Here is a 13,543-nt window from a genome sequence, read left to right as displayed (position 1 = left end):
CTGCGGGAGAAACGGTGACCAGGAATTCGGTCTTCTGCTCGACAGCCTGCACCACAGTGCTCCGCACGGGGAGTCTGGGAGTCTTACAATCAACCTCCAATGAAGCTTTCATTCAAAAGGTCATTTAACAATTCCGATAATATATAGATATCTTATGACATATGACATTCCCTCACCTTGTAGCCGATCTTCAGGTCCTCGCAAAGCTGTGAGCAGCTACTCAGCCTGCTGCTGAGACACTCGTTGACGAAGCAGTTGTGTTCATCCGAGCCGTCTCCACAGTCATCCTTCCTGTCACACAAAACCTGCTCGCTCACGCACTTCCCGTTGTTGCACAGGTGTGCAGAGTCATTACAGCGCTTCTCTGTGGACACACACGCAGACACACACACACACACACACACACACACACACACACACACACACACACACCCACGAGCAGAATTATATCCGCAGCTCCAAATGCCTCATTTGGAACTTTTAAGAATTTTATTTTAGCCAAAAGATCCCCCACCCTCCCCACACACACACCCAAGTTCTCTTTCATATATAACTTTTGCCATGATGTCACAGCCCATACTATAAATTGGGGGCAACACAATATATGAATAATCTTCTAGTAGGTTCTAACGAAAGGGCAAAGCAGAAGGACAGAAGAGCCATCTAGTCAAGTTTGTTCAAGCTCTGAGGCCGAGTCTCCACAGGTGGGAGAGACAGAAATGAGGCAGCAATCCACACCACCTCCACACCACCGCACGCCACATTAAACAGCTGGCTTCCAGCCAGGCTTTTACGGTCACTGGCTTTTATTGCCCCCTGTGTAGCGGCAACGGAGCCCTATACTTTTCAATTTCACACCGACTGCACAGAACTGGCAGGCAGACTAATATATTGGGACAAATACTGTGTAATTATGTAAAGGAACAGACGAGTATTTTAAACGAATGTGATGCATTGTATATATTGTAGTATATTGTAGAAAATATCGAAACTGGCTCAAAAGGAGCTCAGACCTTCTGCTTGGTGTTACCTGGTTCTGTGCAGTGGGGGTTCTTGGGGGCTTCGTCGGAATGGTCGTGGCAGTCAAACTCGCCGTCACACTCCCAGCTTTTCTGCTTCAGGCATTGGCCATTAGCACAGCGGAAGTCGTTGGGCCCACAAGTGGGGTATTCTGTAACAGAAAAGGTATAAGAACATAAGACAACCACCTCAGTTGACCAGACACAAAGGGTTTAAGTTCTAATTACATGGACAGGACACGCACTCACCGCACACAGGAGATTCGTCAGAACCATCACGACAGTCCAAGTCGTGGTCGCACACAAAGTGCTTGGGGATGCACTGCTTATTCTGGCACTGGAACTCTGAATCTTCACATGTCTTATTGTTTGCTGAGGTGAGGACAAGGTGAGGTAGGAAGGGACAAGGAAAAATGAGGTGAGGACAAGGTGAGGTAGGAAGGGACAAGGAAAAATGAGGTGAGGACAAGGTGAGGTAGGAAGGGACAAGGAAAAATGAGGTGAGGACAAGGTGAGGTAGGAAGGGACAAGGAAAAATGAGGTGAGGACAAGGTGAGGTAGGAAGGGACAAGGAAAAATGAGGTGAGGACAAGGTGAGGTAGGATGGGACAAGGAAAAACACGCACACATTAGGGAACTAATGACATATCAGCATCCTGTGTGTGCCATGTCAGAGTGCGTTTTGCCACACAGCCATCTCTGTAACGCTGGTGTTGCGGAGCTGACCGGCAGCACCAGGCTCCGACACTCACCACACCCAGCCTTAACGCCTTCATCTGCCCCGTCGGGGCAGTCCTCGTCACCGTCACACTTCCAGCGTTGCGGCACGCAGATGTACGAGTCGGGGCAGTGGAAGGCTTCTGGACTGCAGGTCTTTGACTCTGGAATGACACATGCTTGAGGGTTCATTTCAGGGTGTCACATATGCTAAAGTCTAGACACAGTCTTATATTCATTGTTGCCACTGTAGTCGTCTTATTCTCGCTGCTGACACAGACCAACCTGTCTTTCTCTCTCTTGGATGCACAGAGCCACGCACACACACACACACACGCGCGCAGATGCACAAACGCGCTTGCACGCATGCGCAGACACAGACGGACACGCGCAAACACAGACACACGCGCGGCTTCTCCAACTCACTGCATCGGCTGTCCTCGTCGGTGTGATCTCCGCAGTCGTCCGTTCCATCGCACACCCACGAGCTAGAGATACAGCGATGGTTGCCACACTCAAACTGCGTGGCTGAGCAGAATTTATCTGCACACAGAAAGGAAAACGGAGATTGGTTATCAGATGATGTGGTCCAGCTGAAGAACTTAGCAGAGCGTATGAGAAGTGCCACTCACCGCAGTGCGTCTCGTCTGTTCCGTACTCACAATCGTTTTCTTTGTCACAGGTCCAGCTCATGGGAATGCAGCGACCACTGGGGCAGGCAAAGAAGTTCACAGGACATTTCTGCTTCCTCTTCTCTGCAGTAGACACACATTAGGAACATCTTACTATGGCCTTAATTACTGCAATAATTAATTCTAAACTACTGGTACAATTAAGTGGAGGTGCATGGGGGTGTGGGTCTATAGGGGCATACCCAACCTGGACAGTTCCTCTCGTCAGAAAAGTCCCCACAGTCGTTAGAGCCATCGCACTGCCAGGAGGGGGCGTAGCAAAGCGTGGTGAACTCGCACCTCTGGAAGGTCACACCCTTTACGCCCAGAAGATAGAAGCTGGAGCAGTCCGTAGGGCCTGAGGGACAGAAACAACGGAAAAAGGTGAGAGAAAAAACTGAACACCAGACATCACAAACACATCACCTGCTCCACCACCCAAGGACACAATGTGACCGGACAGTGACAGAGCCACAGAACAAGAGATCACCACACACACGCGCACACACCCACCCACGCGCACACACCCACCCACGCGCACACCCACACACACACACACCCGCGCGCACCCACCCACACACCCACACACACACCCGCGCGCACCCACCCACACACCCACACACACATGCGCGCACAGTAGGTTTACCACACACTCAGAGATCACCACGAGCCCAAGATGGTAAGAGTGATTGTTATTTTTGCAGGTAGACAGGGAGGAGATGCTCACTGCAGTTAATTTCATCGCTGGCATCCTCACAATCCACTACTTGGTTACAGCGGCTGGAGTTGGAGATGCAGGCGCCGTCCTTACACTGGAACTCCGAGGCACCACACAGCGTCACTGAGGCACACAGGAAGGGCAGACAACTTTTCACAAGTTTAACACAGATGTTGATGCGCAAGCAAAGGAAATAGGAAAACGTTCCTGAAAAAAATCCCACCTAATATGGAATTTATTTCCGCAAAAATATACACAGAGTCCCCTTGCACTCACTGTTGCAGGGCAGTTCGTCAGAGCGGTCTCCACAGTCATCTGTGCCGTCGCACCAGGAGTTGTGTTTGATACAGCGGCCGTTTAGACACCGCCGATAGCCCTTCTTACAACCACGGTTCACTGCAAGCACACACACACACCCACAGCTCGCATCAAGAGGCTGAGCATGGTGAAAAACACACAGGAACATGGTGCTCTGCGTGCGTGGAGACGAGAGTAAAAGAAGGGGGGGGGGGTTGCCTCTTACGGCAGTAGGACGGCTTCTCGTCTGACTTGTCTTTGCAGTGCGCACGCCCATCACAGGTCAGGCTGTAGTTGATGCAGTCACCATTGCCACACTCAAACTCGTCTATGCTGTGACATGTCGTGTTCTCCGCTGGGGGAAGTAGTACAGCACACACACACACACACACACACACACACACACACACACACACATACACACATACACACATACACACATACACACACACACACACATACACACACATATATACACACACACATATATACACACACACACACACACACATATATATACACACACACACACACACATATATATACACACACACACACACACATACACACACACACACACACACACACACATATATACACACACACACACACATATATACACACACACACACATATATACACACACACACACACACACATATATACACACACACATACACACACACACATATATATACACACACATACACACACACACACATATATATACACACACACACACACACACACATATATATACACACACACACACACACACACATATATATACACACACATACACACACACACACATATATATACACACACACACACACACACACACACACACACACACACATATATACACACACACACACATATATACACACACACACACACACATATATATACACACACACACACATATATACACACACACACATATATACACACACACACACACACACACACACATTGGAGACTACCAAGGTCATCACAGCTTGTGAGTTTGATATGGTGGTGTGTGTACAGAACAGGCTCTGGCACTGTGAACCCAATTCTTCTAGAGACAAAAATCAACCGATAAAATCTAACTGTGAACTTAAGAGCGTCTTATTGGATCTGTGTGTGTCTCACCGATGCAGACATTGCCATCCATGAGTTTGCGGTCGCCGCGGCAACTGCAGTTCACCCGCCCCTCTGAGGTCAGGAGACAGAGATCCTCGCAGCCGCCATTATTGTTGTGACATGGCGAGAACTCGCCTGCAGGTCACACATCCCCCCACGCGCATACCCACGTCAAGCAACAAACCTACAACCTCACTGAGAATAAACATCCGGAAAGGATTCCTGGTCTGTGGAACTCACAGCTGTTGGTGTCTTTGGCCACAGCGATGATACCCATGGGCTGCTGAGGGATGTCTGCACGGAGCAACTTCATGTCTCTGCCGTATTTGTCAGCACGGAGAACAGCCCTCCGCACCCAGTCCGTCCAGAAGATGTACTCGCCATACACAGCCAGACCAAACGGGTGCACGGGATCGCTCTTCAGAACCACCTGTATGCACAGACAAAAGGGCGAACCGCTAGATGACTGTGTCAAGCCTTCTCTTATGCCAGCACCCGGACGTGCGCGCACACGCACACACACACGAGCCCAAAAAACACACAAAAGGATGCGAGAGGTACTCACAAAGCGGTTGCTGCCGTCGTACTCGCAACGCTCGATCTTGTCCAGCGAGGCATCAGAGAAGTAGAGCTTCTCGGCGCGGTGGTCGATAGCCAGGCCATTGGGCGTGCGGATGCTACTGCCCACAATCACCAGCACGTTGGCGCCAGACAGCGATGCCCGCAAGATACTGGGGGACAGCTCATTCCAGTTCGTCCAGAACATGAGACTGCGGGCAGAGAGCGGGCATCCCAATAAGGTTACAGACCATCAATGGGACTTACAGTCTGGCCAAACACTCCAAGCCACTTAAAAATTGCTAACTTAGCCCCATCTGCTTAGCAGGTGGTTAGAGATTCACGACACACACACACACACACACACACACACACACACACACATCTTAGGATAGGCATTGCAGACTGTCAGAGCTAGGCTAGGTTAGGTCTACTGAGCTAGCTGTAAATCGGTGCCCCTCACCTTTGGCACTCATCTAAGGCAAAGGCTCGGGGATGGTCGTCTCCAGACATGGTGACCACAGTCTCCCTGTGAAAGGCTCCACGGCGTGCCTGGTCCACTGTGTGGCGGGTAATGGTGGAGGTGGTGTAGCTGGTCCAGTACAGTGTGTCCCAGGCCCTGTGGTAGGCCAAGCCTTCCACTGAGCCCACGTCTGAAGGGAAGGGAAGATGGAACAGAATCAGAACCAAGGAACTGGCAAGGTGCCAGCACACTAGTGAAACCCAAAAAAAAGTCACATTACTGTTTTAGAAATAAAGACCTTTTCTCTGTGATGTCATGTGTTATTAGTTTGCCATCTGGTATGGGCCAGAGGTGAATAATTTTGAATTTAGGTCCCTTTAAAGCTTCTTCCTCCAGCATGTAGGTCTTTTTCATTAGGGGCCTGGACCCAGATTCACTGTAAAGCCGATTTCTACAAAGATGTTTTGTCTAGCATGTCACATAGGAGCTTTGATGCAAGCCTCCACCCCCATGACAAATCACAGCTGTCTGCTGTACATATTTGTAATTTTGTATGTGCGTGCGTGCGTGTGTGCGCGTGCGCGCACCCAAGAGTGCATGTGTTTGGAGAGCTAGTATCAGTGCGTCATTTCATGGATGGCTGCCTATGCACACAGTCCTTGTTTCCTAAGAACCTGTGTTCTAATTCACTCCTCCAGGTAGAAACTGCAACATTTAAACATTTAAACACAAACACACACACACACACACACACACACACACACACCCACACCCACCAAGTTTCATTTCATTTTTAAGTGTTATCACTGCATCTGGAACATGGTTACGGGTGGTATCATCTAGGAACCCTGCACCGCTGATGCCATTAAAACATTAGTAACACAGCTAATAGCTAACATATAACCAAAAACATGCACAAGCCATAAACCAGGATGTTTCTGCCATATCTCAGTCCTTATCTGCCAACGTCACATTAAAGACGGTCCTATGACTCTTATTATCCTTCCATAAAAAGACCGAACAAATTACAGAGCTGTTTACTTTATGCAAAAAAAAAAAAAAGAGCGATAATGGCTCGCCCTTGTGTATGGAGAAGATGGAAGAGAACAACTCAAGAGCACACTCCAAGCCAAAGGCAGCACAACGGATCAGTTGGTCACTGTTAACTCAGCTGGAACCAATCAGATTCTGTCAACCTTCCAAGTTACCGCAGTCAATCGCTGGATCACAGAAAAGGATGAAGGAGTCCTACATGCTAAAAAGAGGGGCAAACCTGTCCCTAAAGATGCAATATATAGAGGAAGAACAATAAAAGAGGGAGTGCTCCCACTACACCCACTCTCCTCTCATTTCAACAATTAAACTTGCGGCACAATTGTCACAGGTCGGAGAAAGCCGTTTTCCTCATGAGAAGGAGACCACGATGAGAAGGCTTGATCTTTTCACACAAGTTGTGGAATGTGGGAGAGCAGAAGTGGAGTAATGGCATTGAAGAGGCTTTAAATCGACAGCGCAGAGGAGATCACATCAGGGTACTAAGTAGCAAATAAAATTGACTGTTTTGAAAGCAGCGTGGCGATGGCCCTGCAAAGATGTGTTCTGCAAGGTTGCCTGATTTCATGGAATCGATACCAGCTATCAGCAAAATACCAAATGGATTAGGATTGGGTTTTGGATGTCAGTGAGGTAACCTCTCTTAAAAGATCCCTTAAGTAAGATACATGCATTTTACTTTCTGCTTAAAGTGTAAAGAAAATTGAATGACACGTATGGAGACGTTGGGGGAAGAAACAACATTCTGTCTAGAAATTCTATTGAACAAACTTTTACTTCTCTACCTGAAATGAGTTATACCCGATATGCCAAAGAACATGAAAAATATGGCAAAATGGCATACACCTCATTAAAATCCCTTTTGTGGCTGAGAACCAGTGTGCTACTGCAGAGCAAGAACATTGCCCAAGCAGACGTATCTACTGGCTGCGAAACCCTAACAAAGGCACAGTTGTATTATGCATGTGTTGAGCCTTCAATTAGCGCCACGTACGTGCGGGTGGGGTGATAAGACTTTAAAAGCTCTAGCGGCGGGGGGTGTATCAGAGCGGGCGAGAGTATGCCACTCTGCTGGCCCTCACCGCCATTATTATCAGGCTTTCAGCACACATTAGGGGAATTAGCGTCGGCGTATTGCTGATGGCTGATGGGGGCAAGGCACAGAACAGCAGCCGTAACCAGGTAACAGGGAAGGGGTGGGAGGTACATCAGGTCCTGGTGCCTGCCCTGGATGCTCTGATTATAGGGACAGGACTATTGGGCCACCTGCTGGTTGTTTTCATTCTGGCAGGCAGGAGGCGCAAGAGTGGCTCTCGGACTCTCCAAGGGACGGACACGCTGCTGCTGGCCCTGAGCTCCTCAGACGTGCTTCTGCTCCTCTCGCTACCTTTCCACACCACCGCCATCGCTCTGGGCAGCTGGCCCTTCGGACAATTCCTGTGCAAGGCCGTCAGCTTCCTCGGAGTGGCCTGTAATGCAGTGAGCGCCTTCATCCTGGCAGCGCTGGCGATAGCGCGCTACCTGACGGTGGTGCACCCAACCTGGGTGTACCGTTCCAGCCTGCGCCGCTGGCTCCAGATAACCGCCGTCACCCTGTGGGTGCCGGCCATGGCACTGGCGACACCACAGTTCGCCTTCCGCACGGTGGGCACGTTCGCCGCAGTGCATTGCTTCGCCTTCCTGTCCGACGTCAGCCAGGTGGTCTACAGCATCTCCCTCTTCCTGTTCAGCTTCGCCCTCCCCCTGGTGGTCATCGTCCTCATGTACGCCAAGCTCTACGGTTTCCTGCAGAGCACCCGCACGCAGGGCCGCGCACCTCAGGTGGAGCGCTACCAGAAACAGGTGACCCAAACAACCGCCCTCCTGGTCATAGTCTTCACCATCAGCTGGCTGCCTTCCTACGCACTAATGTTCTCCCGGGTGGGGCAGAACTTTAGCAGCACACCTGAGTTTCGCTCACTTGCGATGTTCGCCCGGCTTCTGGCCACCTCTTCGTCTGCGATCAACCCGCTGCTGTACGCGTTCGTGTCGCAGAAGTTCCGGCGGGAGCTGCTGGAGCTAGGCTGGGGGCGGTGTGGGGGAAGGTTTGGGGTGAGGTGTGGGAGCTGTGAGGTGCCACACTGGCTTGCATGGTGCCCAAACCGAAGCAGGGACATGGTACAGCCCTTTACTCCTGCAGAGCTGAACACTCCACCTCCATAATATGCCCATAAAACACACCAAAGGTTAAAGCAAGCTCCAGGGATCAACAGCAAGGAGAATTCAAAGAATAAATAAAAAGGACACTGAACTGGAACTAATTCAGTCCCCAACTAGGGACATCAACAAAGAAGGTGTGATTTCAGGAGTTGTATAGCTGCTCCATTACTGGGAGCTTGTAAACAATGATACAAAATCAGGGTTGATATTTTTGTTTGTTTGTGCTCAAAAGATGTCCAATGTTGTAAAGCGTTCTCAAATATGAACTGCCTTCCTCTTCTGCGACACTGTTTACATCCTTCACAGAGTTTTGTTCATTTTCTCTGATAGGAATGTCCAAAACTCTCTATGCTCTCAAGCAGCTAATACAGACGTTACATCACCATTAAACCACTTTGTGTGTTTGGGATATTGTGTCTGCTGCACTGGTTGATAAAACTGTAAATATTGGCAAACATTTGAACATGATGCAGTAAAAGATCAGTAATGTCATCACATTCAATAAAGTAATGTGCTATTTTAAGCATAAATATGGGGTAAGCGGAACAGTCCGGGAAAATGACGAACTTCATCAACAACCTCAGGCCTCGCTATCTAACATTTCTGACTCACATTTAAAGAATCATGCACGGAACACGTTGGGCAACAATTCTCAACTCAAATCGTAGGTCCGCACTGCCCTGAACATGTTTCGCTAGACTTAGCATACCTTCTTATCAGCTTGGCCATGAGCTGATGTGTTAGTTTAAGTGTGCTGGCAGTGAAATGAGAACCCCTAACTGCACATATCTGTCCACCACTAAGCTCATACTCACAGCCCTACCCACTTACTCTCCACGATGGTTTTGCGGTCCGAGCCATCATCGTTGATCTGCTGGATGTTGCCAAAGTGGATGTCACTGTAGAAGATGCGGTTGGTCCCTTTGCCACTGCTGCCTCTGTGGTCGAACGTGAGAGCAATGACGTTCTTCATGTGCTCCGGGTCCTCGAAGGGCTTGATGGGTGCGTTGAGGTTGGTTTCGTCCGACAGGTGCACGCTTTTCAGGATGGTCCGTTCCGAGTAGAGCAGGTAGCCCTCGTAGTCGCGGCAGGTGCGGGCGTCCTCGGCCAGCACGCCGTGCGCGCACGCGCAGGTGCGTGCGCCGTTGCCTCGGTACAAGCACAGCTGCTCGCAGCCGCCGTTGTTCTTTCTGCAGATGTTGTCGCCTGCAAGAGCGCAAGTCCCATCACAAACCACAGAGGATCCACAGTAGAGACTGCAGTCGTGAACGTCTACACCCAAAATGCTAGCGCTGCTAATACTGAACGACCAGTAGCAGTATTAAGTTTGCATAACGCATGCCAATGCTTAAACACATAAGATAACTGGAGCTAGTTTCCTTTCAGTGTTGGCCACATTAGCAGTAGGACATGTGGGCAAAGTGTTGGTACAGCCAATTCATTAAAACCCACCTGTTATACCCATTAGAAGTATTTGCTGCTGGTGATTTGCTCATTACCAAGTATGCCTACCTCTCTGCCTGGCTCGGTTGAACACTTTGATATCTTTCAGCTGTACCCCGATGCCTGTTCTCAGGTACACCATGTCCGTGGCATTATTCTTGTTACCTCTCTTGATGGATCCATTAGCATGCGTTCTATATTAGGCAGAAGACAGAGAGGCTTGTCCATACAATTTAATTGCCTACATCTGTATCCTTCTAATTCAGATCCAGACACAGAACATCAGAATAAAAGTCGCACTGGGAGCGTAAGGAAATGACGCAGAGTAGGCGGCGTCACCTGTCGCTCCAGTAGATGTAGTTCTCGAACACAGACACAGCAAACATGTCCATGTTATGAACAGCCAGGACCAGCTCGCGGTTGTTGCCCGTCTCCAGATTAATACGCTCGATTTTGTCGGTCCGAGCATCACACCAGTAGAGCAGATCCTCCTAAATACACACAGACGGAATGAGCTACAGCTTGCATCAAATGTCACACTTTTTTTTTTGACAATATTGATTTTATGTTTCTCCTGTTCCGATCAGAAGTTATGGAAATGGGAAGGCCATTGGTTATCCCCTCAGATGTGTGAGATAATCTTTCTCCAACTTCTGACTGAATTAGAGGCTTAGTTGACAATGAAATCTCTCACAAACATTGTTGCTGGTTATGCTACTTCTCATGGAATTGTGCATGAATAGGATCATGTAACAAACCTGGTAGTCAATGGAGATGCCGTTGGGCCAGCTGATACTAACGTTGACCAGAACTATTCTCTCAGAGCCGTCTAACTGAGACCTCTCGATACGTGGGTACTGTCCCCACTCTGTCCAGAACAGGTACCTTTGACAGACACACACAAGATATTTTTTCCCCTTTGATGATGTCCCACAGAGCACCTTAATCAGACACTTACGTACATTTATAATTAATATATAGAATTATATATTACTAGAAATATTTCTGCCCTGACAATACGGACGCATGCACACACAGCAACTCTCTCACCCTTTGGCTGGATGCACAGCGATGGCACGGGGTTTGTCCAGGCCGTGCGAGATGACCACATAGCGAAAGGAGCCATTGAGCCTGGCCACTTCGATCATGTCGAAGCCCTGGTCGGTCCAGTAGATGTTGCCTACACAAGAGGGACAGAGCCCCAGTCAGCAAAGCAACTAACCAGACACCGACATGAGGCCTTCACTTTCGAATGGTGCTAGAGTTTTAACGGTAACGCACGCAGGCAAGTACTTGTGTGCATACGTGACGGCCCGAGTTCTTTCTAACCTGCGATCCAGTCCACAGCAATGCCTTCCACACGGCCGATGCCGTTGGTGACCACGTCTTCCCTCCAGGTCTGGTCCCTCTTGGCTCGGCTGATGGTGCTCAACCCCATGTCCACCCAGTAGATGGTGTCATTCTCTGCATGGCACAGAGCAGATTGGCCAGGCTCACACTAAACTAGCAAGCCACTCACGGATTCCACAACGCTGACGTAATGTTGAATAGCATTTCTTTTTACAGGGACCAGTGTAACCAAGTCACACTCCAGCACTAGGTACAGTCGGTGTTATTCGCATTGCTTTAGAAGCAAGCTGCAAGGGGACATATGGTGCCCTCACCAGCATGGAAGTCAATGCCCACAGCCAGAGAGGTGCCAGACACTGGTACAAGGGCATCGGATTTGTCAGCCGGGTCCAGAGGGATGCCACGGATGCCCTCGTGCACCGAGTAGAGCAGGAAGGAGCCCATACCTGCCCAAGCGCACACGTCCACGCAAGCAAACACATGTTTGGCCATCAAAAACAGAACTACAGGATTTTTCCAGTCAGAGGCTTCAAAGCCACGGTGTGGAGACGTGTGGTGTGAGCATGTGCTGCTAAGCCATACCCTCGCAGGAGCGCTGGCCACTCTTCAAGCTGTAACCTGCAGTGCACATGCAGGCCCTGCTGCTGGCAGACGTGGGCAGACACAGCTGAGAACAGTCTCCATTGTTTTTCGTACACAGGTTTGTACCTTCAGCAAGAAACAGGAGTAGTTCAAAGGCACTTATTTAGGACTGGTACCGAGATATTCAAACAAACAAAAACAAACACACACACAAACACACCTTTCTGTTGGACTGTCTCATTATAGATCTTCATATGCATCACAGGTGACGTGTTGTTCCTCAGAACTTTCCAGTTGCCACCATCAATCTTGTCGCAAGTGCCCACCTGATCCGTTCCCTGGTCCGCCCACCACAACTTGTCCCCTGTGCACAACAAACGGGAACGAAGGCAATCGGCAACATGACAACATCTGGGATGAGCTGCAGGTTTGAGTTCCAGAATATTTTAGGATCAGAAATGGATTTTTAATTTTTCATACAGGATCAAAAATGAAGACTGCTCGTTTAGGGGGTAGGAACATAAAGGGGAGGCCGTGAGGAGATGCTGGCATTAATTCAGAATGCTGCGAAGCTGCTCACCCATAACAGCGAGAGTTGTGGCTTTGGTCAGTTTGCCCTTCACTCCCTCTATGACCTCATGACCTGAGCCATCCAGCTGGCAGCGGTTTATGGTGCTGTTGCCTGAACTGATCCAGTACAGCTTCTCCTCATCAAAGTCAATGGAGAGCCCTACAAGAGACCAGCAGAGATCAGCATCACACACTCAAACTTCAAACAAGGTGTGCATTTGATGCATTTCATTCATTCAGAATTTGTAATACATGGATGATGTGCTGCCTTGGAACAGACAGTGCAGTCGAGCATTCTGATTGGTTACTTACCAACAGGGGCCTTCTGATTGGTGAAGAGTAAAGTGCGGTTGCTGCCATCCGTGTTGGCCATGCTGATGTTGTCTCCGTCAGTCCAGTAGAGCTTTCTGGAAATTGATATGAGACATGAGTATAGAATTAATTTTGTGCCAAATGTTTCAAATTTATGTTACATGTTACAAATGTACAAGAAAAATATTAAACATAAAAATGTAAGAAATATATTGCAAACATGAGAATCAAACATTTTTTCAGGAGGTGGATCTTACTCGAATATATTCACATCAAATTTATATTGGTCAACTAATTTTGGAGCGAGATGTGCTTTTGAAAATATGGCCGGAGAGAAAACGAACAAAGCAAGCCCTTACTGTATTTCCAAAACTGTAACTTCCCACCTCATATGTGTCTTTTTCCAATTACCACAGCATGCAGTGGGTGTGGTTTAGAGCGTCTCCTGCTCTAAAATCAGTTG

General features: G+C 48.8%; 2 protein-coding genes across 5 annotated transcripts in view; one reads left to right on the top strand and one right to left on the bottom strand.

Moving 5' to 3' along the window:
- Window positions 1-13,543, bottom strand: part of LOC113581389 (low density lipoprotein receptor-related protein 1Ab) — a 90,611-nt gene that overhangs the window by 24,639 nt on the left and 52,429 nt on the right. For all 4 annotated transcript variants that reach the window (XM_035521171.2, XM_035521174.2, XM_035521172.2 and 1 more), the window contains 25 exons: window positions 13,081-13,175; window positions 12,779-12,928; window positions 12,419-12,562; window positions 12,199-12,324; window positions 11,931-12,062; window positions 11,596-11,730; window positions 11,317-11,446; window positions 11,025-11,151; window positions 10,606-10,757; window positions 10,336-10,460; window positions 9,655-10,029; window positions 5,572-5,761; window positions 5,116-5,320; window positions 4,791-4,980; window positions 4,560-4,685; window positions 3,649-3,777; window positions 3,402-3,521; window positions 3,135-3,248; window positions 2,616-2,765; window positions 2,369-2,491; window positions 2,163-2,279; window positions 1,772-1,900; window positions 1,269-1,391; window positions 1,031-1,171; window positions 177-364 (listed from right to left, as the gene is read on the bottom strand). In XM_035521171.2, coding sequence (XP_035377064.1) covers window positions 177-364; window positions 1,031-1,171; window positions 1,269-1,391; window positions 1,772-1,900; window positions 2,163-2,279; window positions 2,369-2,491; window positions 2,616-2,765; window positions 3,135-3,248; window positions 3,402-3,521; window positions 3,649-3,777; window positions 4,560-4,685; window positions 4,791-4,980; window positions 5,116-5,320; window positions 5,572-5,761; window positions 9,655-10,029; window positions 10,336-10,460; window positions 10,606-10,757; window positions 11,025-11,151; window positions 11,317-11,446; window positions 11,596-11,730; window positions 11,931-12,062; window positions 12,199-12,324; window positions 12,419-12,562; window positions 12,779-12,928; window positions 13,081-13,175 — 3,736 coding nt within the window. The remainder of the gene's footprint in view (window positions 1-176; window positions 365-1,030; window positions 1,172-1,268; window positions 1,392-1,771; window positions 1,901-2,162; window positions 2,280-2,368; window positions 2,492-2,615; window positions 2,766-3,134; window positions 3,249-3,401; window positions 3,522-3,648; window positions 3,778-4,559; window positions 4,686-4,790; window positions 4,981-5,115; window positions 5,321-5,571; window positions 5,762-9,654; window positions 10,030-10,335; window positions 10,461-10,605; window positions 10,758-11,024; window positions 11,152-11,316; window positions 11,447-11,595; window positions 11,731-11,930; window positions 12,063-12,198; window positions 12,325-12,418; window positions 12,563-12,778; window positions 12,929-13,080; window positions 13,176-13,543) is intronic.
- On the top strand, window positions 6,732-9,647 carry LOC145656761 (galanin receptor type 1-like). The gene has a single exon (XM_081709755.1). The coding sequence runs from the start codon at window positions 7,765-7,767 to the stop codon at window positions 8,824-8,826; it is 1,062 nt and encodes a 353-aa protein (XP_081565881.1). The 5' UTR covers window positions 6,732-7,764; the 3' UTR covers window positions 8,827-9,647.

This window comes from Electrophorus electricus, unplaced genomic scaffold, assembly GCF_041902795.1.
Source record: "Electrophorus electricus isolate QZ-2024a unplaced genomic scaffold, ASM4190279v1 Scaffold90, whole genome shotgun sequence".
In the NCBI taxonomy this organism is placed as follows: domain Eukaryota; kingdom Metazoa; phylum Chordata; class Actinopteri; order Gymnotiformes; family Gymnotidae; genus Electrophorus; species Electrophorus electricus.
Note: the sequence above shows the minus strand (reverse complement) of the source record. Positions and strands in the feature narration are given on the sequence as shown.